General features: G+C 42.1%; 1 protein-coding gene across 1 annotated transcript in view; it reads left to right on the top strand.

Annotated features, from left to right (window-relative positions):
* Positions 1-16130, top strand: part of LOC112863134 (kinesin-like protein KIF28P) — an 81230-nt gene that overhangs the window by 26571 nt on the left and 38529 nt on the right. The window contains exon 5 of the mRNA XM_086693469.1: positions 6017-6241. Coding sequence (XP_086549595.1) covers positions 6017-6241 — 225 coding nt within the window. The remainder of the gene's footprint in view (positions 1-6016; positions 6242-16130) is intronic.

The raw sequence follows: 16130 nt of genomic DNA, 5'->3' as shown, positions 1-16130 counted from the left end.
AAAACTCAATCAGGAGGAAATAGAAAGCTTGAACAGACCCATCACCAGCGAAGAAATTGAATCGGTTATCAAAAATCTCCCAACAAATAAGAGTCCAGGACCAGATGGCTTCCCAGGGGAGTTCTACCAGACGTTTAAAGCAGAGATAATACCTATCCTTCTCAAGCTATTCCAAGAAATAGAAAGGGAAGGAAAACTTCCAGACTCATTCTATGAAGCCAGTATTACTTTGATTCCTAAACCAGACAGAGACCCAGTAAAAAAAGAGAACTACCGGCCAATATCCCTGATGAATATGGATGCAAAAATTCTCAATAAGATACTAGCAAATCGAATTCAACGGCATATAAAAAGAATTATTCACCATGATCAAGTGGGATTCATTCCTGGGATGCAGGGCTGGTTCAACATTCGCAAATCAATCAACGTGATACATCACATTAACAAAAAAAAAGAGAAAAACCATATGATCCTGTCAATCGATGCAGAAAAGGCCTTTGACAAAATCCAGCACCCTTTCTTAATAAAAACTCTTGAGAAAGTCGGGATAGAAGGAACATACTTAAAGATCATAAAAGCCATTTATGAAAAGCCCACAGCTAACATCATCCTCAACGGGGAAAAACTGAGAGCTTTTTCCCTGAGATCAGGAACACGACAGGGATGCCCACTCTCACCGCTGTTGTTTAACATAGTGCTGGAAGTTCTAGCATCAGCAATCAGACAACAAAAGGAAATCAAAGGCATCAAAATTGGCAAAGATGAAGTCAAGCTTTCGCTCTTTGCAGATGACATGATATTATACATGGAAAATCCGATAGACTCCACCAAAAGTCTGCTAGAACTGATACATGAATTCAGCAAAGTTGCAGGATACAAAATCAATGTACAGAAATCAGTTGCATTCTTATACACTAACAATGAAGCAACAGAAAGACAAATAAAGAAACTGATCCCATTCACAATTGCACCAAGAAGCATAAAATACCTAGGAATCAATCTAACCAAGGATGTAAAGGATCTGTATGCTGAAAACTATAGAAAGCTTATGAAGGTAATTGAAGAAGATTTAAAGAAATGGAAAGACATTCCCTGCTCATGGATTGGAAGAATAAATATTGTCAAAATGTCAATACTACCCAAAGCTATCTACACATTCAATGCAATCCCAATCAAAATTGCACCAGCATTCTTCTCGAAACTAGAACAAGCAATCCTAAAATTCATATGGAACCACAAAAGGCCCCGAATAGCCAAAGTAATTTTGAAGAAGAAGACCAAAGCAGGAGGCATCACAATCCCAGACTTTAGCCTCTACTACAAAGCTGTCATCATCAAGACAGCATGGTATTGGCACCAAAACAGACACATAGACCAATGGAATAGAATAGAAACCCCGGAACTAGACCCACAAACGTACGGCCAACTCATCTTTGACAAAGCAGGAAAGAACATCCAATGGAAAAAAGACAGTCTCTTCAACAAATGGTGCTGGGAGAACTGGACAGCAACATGCAGAAGGTTGAAACTAGACCACTTTCTCACACCATTCACAAAAATAAACTCCAAATGGATAAAGGACCTGAATGTGAGACAGGAAACCATCAAAACCTTAGAGGAGAAAGCAGGAAAAGACCTCTCTGACCTCAGCCGTAGCAATCTCTTACTCGACACATCCCCAAAGGCAAGGGAATTAAAAGCAAAAGTGAATTACTGGGACCTTATGAAGATCAAAAGCTTCTGCACAGCAAAGGAAACAACCAACAAAACTAAAAGGCAACCAACGGAATGGGAAAAGATATTTGCAAATGACATATCGGACAAAGGGCTAGTATCCAAAATCTATAAAGAGCTCACCAAACTCCACACCCGAAAAGCAAAAAACCCAGTGAAGAAATGGGCAGAAAACATGAATAGACACTTCTCTAAAGAAGACATCCGGATGGCCAACAGGCACATGAAAAGATGTTCAGCGTCGCTCCTTATCAGGGAAATACAAATCAAAACCACACTCAGATATCACCTCACGCCAGTCAGAGTGGCCAAAATGAACAAATCAGGAGACTATAGATGCTGGAGAGGATGTGGAGAAACGGGAACCCTCTTGCACTGTTGGTGGGAATGCAAATTGGTGCAGCCGCTCTGGAAAGCAGTGTGGAGGTTCCTCAGAAAATTAAAAATAGACCTACCCTATGACCCAGCAATAGCACTGCTAGGAATTTATCCAAGAGACACAGGAGTACTGATGCATAGGGGCACTTGTACCCCAATGTTCATAGCAGCACTCTCAACAATAGCCAAATTATGGAAAGAGCCTAAATGTCCATCAACTGATGAATGGATAAAGAAATTGTGGTTTATATACACAATGGAGTACTACGTGGCAATGAGAAAAAATGAAATATGGCCTTTTGTAGCAACGTGGATGGAACTGGAGAGTGTGATGCTAAGTGAAATAAGCCATACAGAGAAAGACAGATACCATATGGTTTCACTCTTATGTGGATCCTGAGAAACTTAAGAGAAACCCATGGGGGAGGGGAACAAAAAAAAAAAAAAAAAAGAGGTTAGAGTGGGAGAGAGCCAAAGCATAAGAGACTGTTGAGAACTGAGAACAAACTAAGGGTTGATGGGGGGTGGGAGGGAGGAGAGGGTGGGTGATGGGTACTGAGGAGGGCACCTTTTGGGATGAGCACTGGGTGTTGTATGGAAACCAATTTGACAATAAATTTCATATATAAATAAAAAAAAATAAAATAAAAAAATAAAAAAAAAAAATAAAAAAAAAAATAAAATAAAATTGGATTATTTGGTTTTTGGGTGTTGAGTTTGATAAGGTCTTTATAGATTTTGGATACTATCGTTTTGATGTGTCATTTGCAAATATTTTTTCCCATTCCATGGGTTGCTTTTTAATTTTGTTTATTGTTTCCTTTGCTGTTTGTTTCTCTTGCCTCAGGAGACATATTTAGAAAGAAGTTGCTAGGGCTGATGCCAAAGAGGTTATTGCCTGTGTTCTCCTGTAGGATTTTGATGGTTTCCTGTCTCACATTTAGGTCTTTACCCATTTTGAATCTATTTCTGTGCGTGGTGTAAGAAAGTGGTCCAGTGTCATTCTTTTGCATGTTGCTGTCCAGTTTTCCCAACACGATTTGTTGAAGAGACTGTCTTTTTCCCATGGGATATCTTTTCTGCTTTGCCAAAGATTGACTGACCATATAGTTGTGGATTCCAAATGGGTTCTCATGTCAAGGTCACTGGTTAAGTTTCTATTTCTTTCAAGTTGCTAAGACTTGGAAGATAGTATGGCTCCTTTACCTTACACCAATAACTTTAGGAAGACAATTTAATTCCTTTTATTACCAACTTCTGGTGGGCATCTCATTGTGGTCTCCCTACTGACATCTGTTTATGATGATACGCTGTCTAGAATTCTGTCTTCTTGTCTCTAAAATGAGAACACTGGACATCTTAGGAACATTTCCGTTTCTCATATTCCATGAGTCTCCGGTATTTTTCCTCTAGGTACTTAAAGTGAAGCTTATTAGGTACCTGTGATGTTTCAGACATCATACCAGACTCTGAGGACGAGTGAGTCCCAGGACTTAACTCCCGCCACGGAGGAGTCTGGTGGGAGCTTAAAACACCTCTCCAGACAGTGATGCCTTACATGTGTGGCATGGAAAGTAAAGCGCAAGGCGCAGAGAGGAGGGAATGTGTGACTGCCTGGCATGTTTGGCAACATCGGTCAACGCTGGACTCAGACTGGGCCTCGAGAGATGTGTATGAGCTCGGCGAGGCTGCGGGAAGACTCGGGGCACAGATAGGGGCACTTTGGGCCAGGATTAGTTTTCACCAGTCGAAAAATACCGGAAAGCGCATGGCACTGAAGGGAGCAGTGAGTAAGTACTCTGGGTGGCCGGAGTTGGATGCACGGTGGGGACGTCAGGAGATGAAGCCAAAGACAGGCCCTGCCTGAGAGCGAGGGGCCTTTGTCCTGCAGGCAGTGGAGAATCAGTGGAGGATCTTACAGGGAAATCAGAAAATCGGACTGGGATTCTGGGAGCGTTCTCTAGCAGCAGAGGGAAGTTGGATTTGAAGGCGTGCCAAATAGAGGCAGCGTTAGGGGAGTCCCGGGAAAGCCCAGGTGAGTGAAGAAGGTCTTATGAGAGTCACCCAATTCTGATCTCCAGACACTCCCTGGAGGGCGCTGGCACCAGGATCTGCCCCTGTCTCTGGCACCTTACGTCCACTGTCTTAGTTTGGCTCGCCCGAGCTTCCATCTGCGATCTTGCCTTGGTTCTAGGATGCAGAGCTGTGGAGCAACAGACCTGGGGGAGATCTCAGAGATCGTTTAATCCGCCCCCTCCTATTATGAACCCTAGGAAAATAAGAGATTTTCCAAAGCACTCCCAGGCTGGAAGCAAAACAAGGACTGAGAACCCAGGTCTTCAGGCTCCCAGCCCAGACGTCTCGGTACCATAAGACACCGAACCACCCCTCTGGGGGCCTCTGCCTCTACCAGACTCCCACAGCAGGACCTACTTGGCCTTGTCCGAAGTGGCTCTTCTTGGGTGAGAGGCAACACGGGCTTGCACCCGAGGCCGTGGTCTAGGTGTGACAGCTCACGAATCTCCGACAAGAAGATTCAAAGAATCACCCTCATTCTCTTGTTAGACTTGACTGGCGCAAATACCTTCGGGATTGAATCAGTTTCCCTTGGAAGTAGGGTTCGGGATGGTAGCATTTGGGGGACGATGATTCCCCCCCCCCCCCCAGGTGTATCAGGCCTTCTGCTGACCTTGGGTACTCAGCACGCTATTCTCTGCTATTTATTTTTATTTTTAGTTGTCACTGTTTTCAGTAAAATGTCACCACTTTGTAACAGAGACTCTGTGGTAATTCAGACCGGGGCCAGGATGGTGTATTTCTATGTTATCCCCAAAGGAGTTGCTTATCAAATAAAATGGTTAACAAGGCTCCTGGGAGAACGTTCATGGCAATAAGAGAATAAGGGTTTCAAGCATAAATGTTTGTTGTTTTTTTTTTTTAAAATTTTTTTTTAACGTTTATTTATTTTTGAGACAGAGAGAGACAGAGCATGAATGGGGGAGGGTCATAGAGAGAGGGAGACACAGAATCTGAAACAGGCTCCAGGCTCTGAGCGGTCAGCACAGAGCCCGACGCGGGGCTCGAACTCACGGACCGTGCGATCATGACCTGAGCCGAAGTCAGCTGCTTAACCGACTGAGCCACCCAGGCGCCCCTCAAGCATAAATGTTTTAGAAGCACCTGTTGAAAGCCAGACGCCCGTGCACACCCACTCCAATATTTCATCATGCTGTAGAAGTGGTTCCAGACGCTTCTAATGCACAACATACAGTGTGTTAAACATTATTCGTTAGCCTCGCTCTGATTACACCGTCCTGTGAAAAAGCATTCACGGAGTGCCTCTCCTATGTCAGGAACTATGTCAGGATCTACTGATCCCACAGGAAGGGAGTTCACAGGCCGGATGGGCTGCCTGAGGTACTAGAAAATACTAGAACTGAGTTTCAGAAAACTAGGCTTATGCCAGCAGTTACAACAGATTTCCCTCGTGTTGGCTGTTCCCCTATTGCTTACTCACCTAAATTATGAGAGTCTCCAGTACCTACCGAAATTTAGCATCTATTCGTTCAATAAATATTTATTTTTAATGTTTATTTATTTTTGAGAGAGAGAGAGAGAGAGAGGGAGCGCGCGCGCACAAGCAGGAGAGGGGCAGAGAGAGAGGGAGACACAGACTCCAAAGTGGGCTCCAGGCTCCGAGCTGTCCGCCCAGAGCCCCCCACACGGGGCTCGAACTCACGAACCATGAGATCATGTCCTGAGCCGAAGTCGGATGCTTCACCAACGGAGCCACCCAGGGGCCCCAATAAGTTTTTTTAAATTTGATATATCCTAGGCAGAGGCGTAAGAGCGATGTAAATGGAAATCCCTGGCTTCCTGAAGTTTATACTCTTTTTTTCCACAGATACGAGACCTGCTGTCTAGAACCAAGCAACCCGGAGGACTAAAAGTAAGGGAGGATCAACACCTGGGCTTTTATGTGGACGGCCTGAAGTCAGTGCCCTGTGAGAACTACGCACAGATTGAAAGGCTGATGGAGCAAGGGACAAAAATAAGGACCACGGCCTCGACCAACATGAACGCCAGCAGCAGCCGGTCTCATATGGTTATCACCATTCAGTTCAGGCAGGTGAGATGTGCGGGAAGGCAGCCGTCCCGGTTCCCCACCAGGCTTGGGGTCTGTGGGGAGGGTACCCCGAGGGCACGAGGAGCTGGTGGGTGTTCCGGAATCCTTTCAGATTTGACCTGTGGATTACGGTGGCTGCTTCCAACCAGGGGCTCCGGGGTCAGGAGCAGGAGGAAGGGAGGCACCTTGCCTCTCTCCACCCTGGCTCCCCAGTACGATGATGACCAGCTTTCAGATCCCTGAGCCTAGAGGACACCAGATACTCAACTACCTTTCCGATTCATGCAAGTTGCAAGATAAAGTCTTTGAAACTAGCTCACCCATGTAACTCTCCACTAACTGGCATCTCTGATAAAACCGAGCACATTTTTCCCCTCCGTACTCCTTGGTAGATATCAGAGAGTGAACTCTAGATCGTCACCAGCCAGATTCAGAAACAGTTATTTACAAAGCCTGGGCAACCGGTGCAGGGAGCTGGGATTTCACCATCTCTGTTCCCTACGCCACAGCCCGAGTCACAGACAGAATGGGAATAAATGAAGGTTGCCCTGCTCTGATCAGGAATAGTGGGACAACACTGGACTATACCTGACCCTTTGTTTACCGGCTTTGAAACTTCGGGAAATAACTTCCTTGCCCTCAGTCTCCGTTTCCTATTCCGTAAAATGCGATCCTGAAGGAATGCTGGGAAGCTTAAATAAGAGCCTGCATCTTAAAGAAGTTTGAGGGCAGACTGTGAAGATGGCGGAGAGGGACCTGAGCTCGTTTCCTCCTCCTCACACACAGAGGCAATGACTACGCATGGTCCAGCTCACTCTGGAAATGACTCGAAGACTAGCAGAACAGCTCTTCCACAGCTAAAGACACGGAGAGATAACCCCCATTGAGAAGGGTAGGAGGGGCGGAGACCTGGCTGGAAAGCAAAGCCCAAGCATAATGACGCCCAAGCGAGAAGGATATCCCAGGCACCAAGATTTTCCCTCACGAGCAAGGGTATCAGGGCACCCCCTGCCCTGGAGACCTGCATCGGAAAGACAAGCCTTGTAACACCTGGCTTTGAAAATCAGTGGACTTAACTCTGGGAGAGGCAAAGCGCCATAAGAATCCAAGAGTCTGGGCCACCTGGGTGGCTCAGTCGATTAAGCACCTGACTCTTGGTTTGGCTCAGGTCAGGATCTCACCGTTAGTGGGATCGAGCCCAGCATTGGGCTCTGCGCTGACAGCTCAGAGCCTACTTGGGAGCCTCGCTCCCTCTCTCTCTCTCTCTCTCTGACCCCCTCCCACTCACTCTCTCTCTCTCAAAATAAATAAAAATATATCAATTAAAGAATCCGAGAGTCCACTCTTAAAGGGCCAGCACAAAAGCAGTGATTTTAAGGCATGTGTCAGAGGATCAGAGATCTGTAGGAGCTTTCTCAGGGAATGAGAGTGCTGAAGGTACTGTTTTCCTTGACCTCCTTCAGCCTAGCTTGGTCAGTCCTTGTGGGAGTCAGTTCTGATGCTCTCCATCCACCACCTTAGCCCTGCCTGTCTGGACCCTGTGTTCCACCCACCCATCCATCCAAAAAGACTCCTGCCCCAGAGGAGGGGAGCCAGCCTTGACCACCGGCACACCCACAGCTGCCACGGCCAGTCACACAGGAGGGAGCACGCAGCTCCACACTGGGCTCCACACTGTCAGTGCAGAACCTGCCTGGGATTCCCTCTCACTCCTCCCTCTGCCCCTCCCTCGTTCGTGTGTGTGCACGCCCTCTCTCAAAATGAATAAACTTTTTTTTTTTTAAGAAAATTATGCAAGGAAAAAATGTCACTGGTAAAACCAGACATAAAAGTGATAAATCAATCACTACTAAAGCTAGTATGAAGGTTACAAGGCAAAGGTAGTAAAATTAATTATATATACAAAAGTCAGTTAAAGGATACATAAAATTTTTAAATATAAAGTATGACACCATATACATAAAATGTGGAGGGGAAGGAAAAATGTAGAGCGTTTAGAATGTGTTTCAACTTAAGCAATCATCAACGTAAAATAGACTATTATTTACACTGAATTTACATGTGAACCTCATGGTGACCACAAACCCAAAACCCGTAAGATACACAAAAAATAAAGAGAAAGGATTCCAAGCACAACAATAAAGAAAGTTATTAAATCACAAAGGAAAAGAGCAATAAATTTTGTTTACTAACAAAATAACAAGAACTATATACTTATCAATAATTACTTTAAGTGTAAATGGACTACCAGCATTTTTCACACAGCTAGAACAAACAATCCTGAAATTTCTATGCAACTGCTAAAGACCCTGAATAGCTAAAGCAATCCTGAAAAAGAAACGAAAAGCTGGAGGAATCACAATTCCAGACTTCAAGCTGTATTACAAAACTGTAGTTATCAAGACAGTATGGTACTTGCACAGGAACAGACACACAGATCAATGGAACAGAATAGAAAACCCAGAAATGGACCCACAACTATATGGTCAACTAATCTTTGACAAAGTAGGAAAGAATATCCAATGGAAAAAAGATGGTCTCTTTGACAAATGGTGTTGGGAAAACTGGACACCAGCATGCAGGAGAATGAAACTGGACCACTTTCTTACACCACACACAAAAATAAATTCAAAATGGACAAAGACCTAAATGTGAGACAGGAAATCACCAAAATCCTAGAGGAGAACATAGGTAGCAACCTCTTTGACCTTGGCCGGAACAACTTCTTACTAGACACATCGCCGAAGCAAAAAGGAACTATTGGGACTTCATCAAGATAAAAAGCTTCTGCACAGCAAAGGAAACAATCAACAAAACTAAAAGGCAGCCAATGGAATGGGAGAAGATATTTGCAAATGACATATCTGATAAGGGGTTAGTATTCAAAATCTATAAAGAACTCATCAAACTCAATACCCAAAAAAACAAATAATCTGGTCAAGAAATGGGCAGAAGATATAAATAGACATTTCTCCGAAGAAGACACGAGATGGCTAACGGACACATAAGATGCTCAACATCACTCATCATCAGGGAAATACAAATCCAAACTATGATGAGATATTACCTCCCACCAGTCGGAATGGCTAATATTAACAACACATGAAACAAGAGATGTTGATGAGGATGTGAGAAAGGAGAACCCTTTTGCACTGTTGGTGGTAATGAACAGGTGCAGCTGCTCTGGAAAACAGTATGGAGGTTCCCCCAAAAGTTAAAGATAGAACTACCCTATGATCCAGCAATCGCACTACCAAGTATTTACCAAAAGGATAAAAAAAAATAGATTCAGAGGGATGCATGCGCCCTGATGTCTAAAGCAGCACTATCAACAATAGCCAAAGTATGGAAAGAGCCCAAATGTCTATCAACTGATGAATGGATAAAGAAGATGTGGTATGTACACACACACACACACACACACACACACACACACACACACACACACACAATGCAATACTACCCAGCCATCACAAAGAATAAAACCTTCCCATTTGTGACAACGTGGATGGAGCTAGAGTGTATTATGTTAAACGAAATAAGTCAGTCAGAGAAAAGACAAATACCATATGATTTCACTCATATGTGGAATTTAAGAAACAAAACAGATGAACATACAGTAAGGGGGGACAAAGAAAAGGAAGCAAGCCATAAGAGACCCTTAACGACAAAGAACAAACTGAGGATTGCTGAAGGGAGGTGGTGGGGGATGGGCTAGGTGGGTGATGGGTATTAATGGGGCACTTGTTGGGATGAGCACTGGATGTTGTATGTAAGTGATGAATCACTGAGTTCTACTCCTGAAACCAATAATACCCTGTATGTTAACTGATTAGAACTTACTTACTTACTTACTTACTTACTTACTTACTTATACTTATTTATTTATTTATTTATTTATTTATTTATTTATTTATTTTAAGACAGAGTGAGAGTGCCTGAACAGGGGAGGGACAGAGAGAGAGGGAGAGAGAGAATCCCAAGGAGGCTCTGCGCTGTCAGCATGGAGCCCGATGTGGGGCCCAAATTCACTAACTGGGAGATCATGACCTGAGCCCAAACCAAGAGTCAGACGCTCAACTGACTGAGCCACCCAAGCGCCCCTAACTAGAATTTAAACCAAAACTTGGAAAAAATGAACGTAAATGGACTACATGTTCCAATCAAAAGAACATAAAGTGACTGAATGGAATAAACAAACAAACAAGACCCAACTATATGCTGCCTCAGGGATTCACTTCAGACCTAAGGATACATACAGACTGAGAGTGAAAAGATGGCAAAAGATATTCCACGCATGTGGAAGCAAAAAACAAATGCTAGGGTAGACAAAATTGACTTTAAAACAAAGACTGTAACAAGAGACATCATTACATAATGATAAAAGGATCAGTCTAACAAGAGGCTATAACAGTTGTAAATCTGTCTGCACCCAACATAGGAGCACCTAAATATATAAAGACAATATTAACAGACATAAAGGGAGAAATTGACAGTAATACAACAATAGGAGGGGACTTCAACACCCCACTTAAGTCAGTGGACAGATCGTCCAGACAGAAAGTCAACAAGGAAACAGTGGCTTTGAATGACACGAGACCAGATGGATCGCACAGATACATATACCATCCAAGAACAGCAGAATACAAATTCTTTTCAAGTGTACATGAAACATTCTCCAGGGTAGATTTCATGTTAGGCCACAAAATACACCTCAAGAAACTTAAGGAGTTTGAAATCACATCAGGCTCTGCACTGGGATTGGAGCCTGCGGGGGATTCTCTCTCTCCCTCTGGCCCTCCCTGACTTGCACACACTCTCTCTCTACAAAGACTACTACAAAAGATTATACACCAACAAATTGGACAAATGGATAGAAGAAATGGATAAATTCCTAGAAATGCACAAGTCCAAGTCTGAATTGGGAAGAAATAGAAAATCTGACCAGACCAATAACCAGGAAAAACACTGAATTGGCATTCAAAGAGCTCCCAGCAAACAAAATCGCAGGACCACATGGCTTCACAGATGAAGTCTACCAACATTTAAAGAAGGGTTAATACCTATTCTTTTCAAACTATTCCAAAAAATAGGAGAGGAAAGAAACGTTCCAAATTTTTCACAGTAGGAGGCCAGCATCATCTTGATGCAAATTAAAAAATGTTAAAGATTGATATCCTTGATGAACATACATGCAAAAATCTTCTACAAACCAAATTCAACAATACACGAAAAGTATCATTCCCACAATCAAGTAGGATTTATTTCAGGGACGCAAGGGTAGCTCAAGATTTGCAAATCAATCAACGTAATGTACCACATTAACAAATGAAGGACAAAAATCATAGGATTAACAGATGCAGAAAAGAGCATTTGACAAAACTTAACATGTGTTCATCACGAAAACTCTCAATAAGGTGGATTTAAGAGGAACATAACTCAATGTACATAATAAAGTCCACATGTGAAAAACCCACAGCAGGCATTATACTCAGTGGTAAAAAACTAAAGGCATTTCCTCAAAGATGAAGAACAAGACAGGATGTGCTCACTTTTATTCAACATGTGGAAGTCCTAAAAAAAAAAAATTAAAAAAAAAAACTTAGAAAAATAGGGGCACCTGGGTGGCTCAGTCGGTTGAGCGTCCGACTTCGGCTCAGGTCATGATCTCACGGTCCGTGAGTTCGGGCCTCGCGTCGGGCTCTTTGCTGACAGCTCAGAGCCTGGAGCCTGCTTCAGATTCTGTGTCTCCCTCTCTCGCTGCCCCTCCCCCACTCTTACTCTCTCTTTCTCTCAAAAATAAATAAACATTTAAAAAGTGGTTTAAAAGGTCTATTTAAAGAAAGAAAGAAAACATTGTAAATGCTCAGATAACAGTCTTAATATTTTTCTGGTTCTGTCTCTTCAGACAATAGCAACAAAAGCAAAAATAAACAGTTGGGACACATCAAAATAAAAAGGTTTTGCAGAGCAAAGGAAACCATCAACAAAATGAAAAGGCAACACACTGAATGGGAGAAGATAAATGCAAATGGTATATTCAATAAGGGGTTAGTGTCCAAAATACATAAAGAATTCATACAACTCAATATCAAAAAACAAAAACAACAACAAAAAAAAAACCCAACCCCAAATAATCTGACTTAAAAATTGGGCAGAGGGCCTGAGTAGACATGTTCCAAAGAAGGCATACAGACACATGAAAAGATGCTCAACATTACTCATCATCAAAACCACAATGAGATATCACCTCACACCTGTGAGAATGGCTAGAATCAAAACCACAAGAAATAACAAGTGTTGGTGAAGATGTGGAGAAAGGGGAACTCTTGGACACTGTTGGTAGGAAGGTAAGTTGGTGTGGCCACTGTGGAAAAGTGTGGAGTTTCTTCAAAAAATTAAAATATAAGTACCATATGATCCAGCAATCCCACTACTGGGTACTCACCCAAAGAAAATGAAAACACTAGTTCAAAAGATATACATACATCTACATTTATTGCAGCATTATTTACAACAGCCAAGATATGGAAACAACCCAAGCGTCGGTCAATACCACGTGGTATATATCCTCAATAGAATATTACTCAGCTATAAAAAAGAATGAAATCTTGCCTTTCGGGACAATGTCAATGGACGTAGAGGGCATTGTGCTACGTGAAATGAGTCAGAGAAAGAAAAATACCACAGGATTTCAATTATATGTGGAATCTTAAAAAACAAGACAAATGAACAAACACACAAACAGAAACGGACTTAATAAATACAGAGAGCTAGCGGTCACCAGTGGGGAGGGTTTGGAGGGATGGGTGACATAGGTGAAGGAAATTAAGAGGTACAAACTTGTAAAATGAGTGAGTCACAGGAATGAAAAGTACAGCATACGGACTAGTCAATGATATTGTAATAACAGTGTATGGTGACAGACGGAGACTACACTCCCCGTGGGGAGCATTTTGTAACATACGTAATTGTCAAATCACCATGTTGCCCACCTGAAGCTAATATAATGTCGAGCCCCAACTGTACTTCAATTAAAAATAAGGAACTTTGTAGGCTTTTAAGGACTGTTCAGATATTTTCCAATTGTTAATAAACTTTATATAGGTTTGCGCTATTTTTGTAACTTGATGTTTTATTTTAGTTGTTTTGTGTTTTCTTCCATTGTTGTTTTTTTGTTTTGTTTTCTTGGGCAGGGTGGGGGGCGAGACAGAGGATCTGAAGCGGGCTCTGTGTGGAAAGCAGAGAGCCCGATGTGGGGCTTAAACTCACAAATCCTGAGATCTTGACCTGAGCCGAAGGCAGACCCCTAACTGACTGAGCCACCCAGGTGCCCCTTAATTTGATATTTTAGAGTCAAGCGAATAAATCCACTGAAAAATACATGTGTAGAAACCGAGCATTACGCTCTGCTTATTGGTGTCAGTAATAATATTAACACCTGGTACTGTATGCCAGGCATTGTTAGAACCAGTATTTCTCTTATCTGTTGCCCTCCTAACACCTAATATGCTATTATCCCTGATTTCCAACTCAGACAGTTGAAATTCTGACAAGCTATTTCTCACATTCATGTAACCAGCAAGGTGACCTACCATATTCTAAAATCTATGTTCTCATCCCTTCCGTGCATGACCACACCATCCTGAACACTTACTCATTTTGTAGATTTCCCAGTATCTTCTTTTTAAAATGTTTGATCCAATAGTAAGAGAATATTATGAGCAATTATATGCCAACAAAATGGGCAATCTGGAAGAAATGGACAAATTCCTAGAAACATATATCCTACCAAAACTGAAACAGGAAGAAATAGAAAATTTGAACAGACCCATAACCAGTAAGGAAATTGAATTAGTAATCAAAAATCTGCCAAAAAACAAGAGTCCAGGGCCAGATGGCTTTCCAGGGGGATTCTACCAAACATTTAAAGAAGAGTTAACACCTATTCTCTTGAAACTGTTCCAAAAAATAGAAATGGAAGGAAAACTTCCAAACTCTTTCTATGAAGCCAGCATTACCCTGATTCCAAAACCAGACAGAGACCCCACTAAAAAGGAGAACTATAGACCAATTTCCCTGATGAACATGGATGCAAAAATCCTCAACAAGATATTAGCCAACTGGATCCAACGAAACATTAAAAAAATTATTCACCACCACCAAGTGGGATTTATACCTGGGATGTAGGGCTGGTTCAATATCCACAAAACAATTAACGTGATTCATCACATCAATAAAAGAAAGGACAAGAACCATATGATCCTCTCAATAGATGTAGAGAAAACATTTGACAAAATACAGCATCCTTTCTTGATAAAAACCTTAAAGAAAGTAGGGATAGAAGGATCATACCTTGAGATTACAAAAGCCATATACGAGTGACCCAACACTAATATCATCCCCAATGGGGAAAAACTGACAGCTTTCCCCATAAGGTCAGGAACGAGACAGGGATGTCCACTCTCGCCACTGTTATTCAACATAGTATTGGAATCTTAGCCTCTGTAATCAGACAACACAAAGAAATAAAAGGCATCCAAATCAGCCAGAAGGAGGTCAAACTTTCACTCTTTTCAGATGACATGATACTCTATATGGAAAACCCAAAAGATTCCACCAAAAAACTGCTAGAACTGATTCATGAATTCAGCAAAGTTGTAGGATATAAAATCAATGCACAGAAATCAGTTGCATTTCTATACACCAACAATGAAGTGACAGAAAGAGAAATCAAGGAATCGATCCCATTTACAGTTGCACCAAAAACCATAAAATACCTAGGAATATATCTAACCAAAGAGGTGAAAAATCTATACACTGAAAACTATAGAAAGCTGATGAAAGAAATTGAAGACACAAAGAAATGGAAAAAGATTCCATGCTCCTGGATAAGAAGAATAAATATGGTTAAAATGTCGATACTACCCAAAGCAATCTACATATTCAATGCAATCCCTATCAAAGTATGAGCATTCTTCACAGAGCTAGAACAAATAATCCTAAAATTTGTATGGAGCCAGAAAAGACTCCGAATAGCCAAAGCAATCCTGAAAAAGAAAACCAAAGCAGGAGGCATCACAATCCCAGACTTCAAGCTACACTACAAAGGTGTAATCATCAAGACAGTATGGTACTGGCACAAGAACAGACACTCAGATCAATGGAACAGAATAGAGAACCCAGAAATGGACCCACAAACATATGGGCAACTAATCTTTGACAAAACAGGAAAGAATATCCGATGGAATAAAGACAGTCTCTTCAGCAAGTGGTGCTGGGAAAACTGGACAGGGACATGCAGAAGAATGAACCTGGACCACTTTCTTACACCAGACACAAAAATAAACTCAAAGTGGATGAAAGACCTCAATGTAAGACAGGAAGCCATCAAAATCCTCGAGGAGAAAGCAGGCAAAAACCTCTTTGGTCTTGCCTGCAGCAATTTCTTACACAACACGTCTCTGGAGGCAAGGGAAACCAAAGCAAAAATGAACTACTGGGACCTCATCAAAATAAAAAGCTTCTGCACAGCGAAGGAAACAATCAGCAAAATTAAAAGGCAACCGACGGAATGGGAGAAGATATTTGCAAATGACATATCAGATAAAGGGTTAGTATCCAAAATCTACAAAGAACTTATCAAACTCAACACCCAAAAAACAAATAATCAAGTGAAGAAATGGGCAACAGACATGAATAGACACTTCTCCAAAGAAGACATCCAGATGGCCAACCAACACATGAAAAAATGCTCCACATCACTCATCATCAGGGAAATACAAATCAAAACCACAATGAGATAACACCTTACACCTGTCAGACTAACGTTAACAATTCAGGCAACAACAGATGTTGGCGAGGATGCGGAGAAAGAGGATCTCTTTTGCAT

This window comes from Puma concolor, chromosome E4, assembly GCF_028749965.1.
Source record: "Puma concolor isolate L17-30 chromosome E4, mPumCon1.1.hap2, whole genome shotgun sequence".
Taxonomy (NCBI): Eukaryota; Metazoa; Chordata; class Mammalia; order Carnivora; family Felidae; genus Puma; species Puma concolor.
Note: the sequence above shows the minus strand (reverse complement) of the source record. Positions and strands in the feature narration are given on the sequence as shown.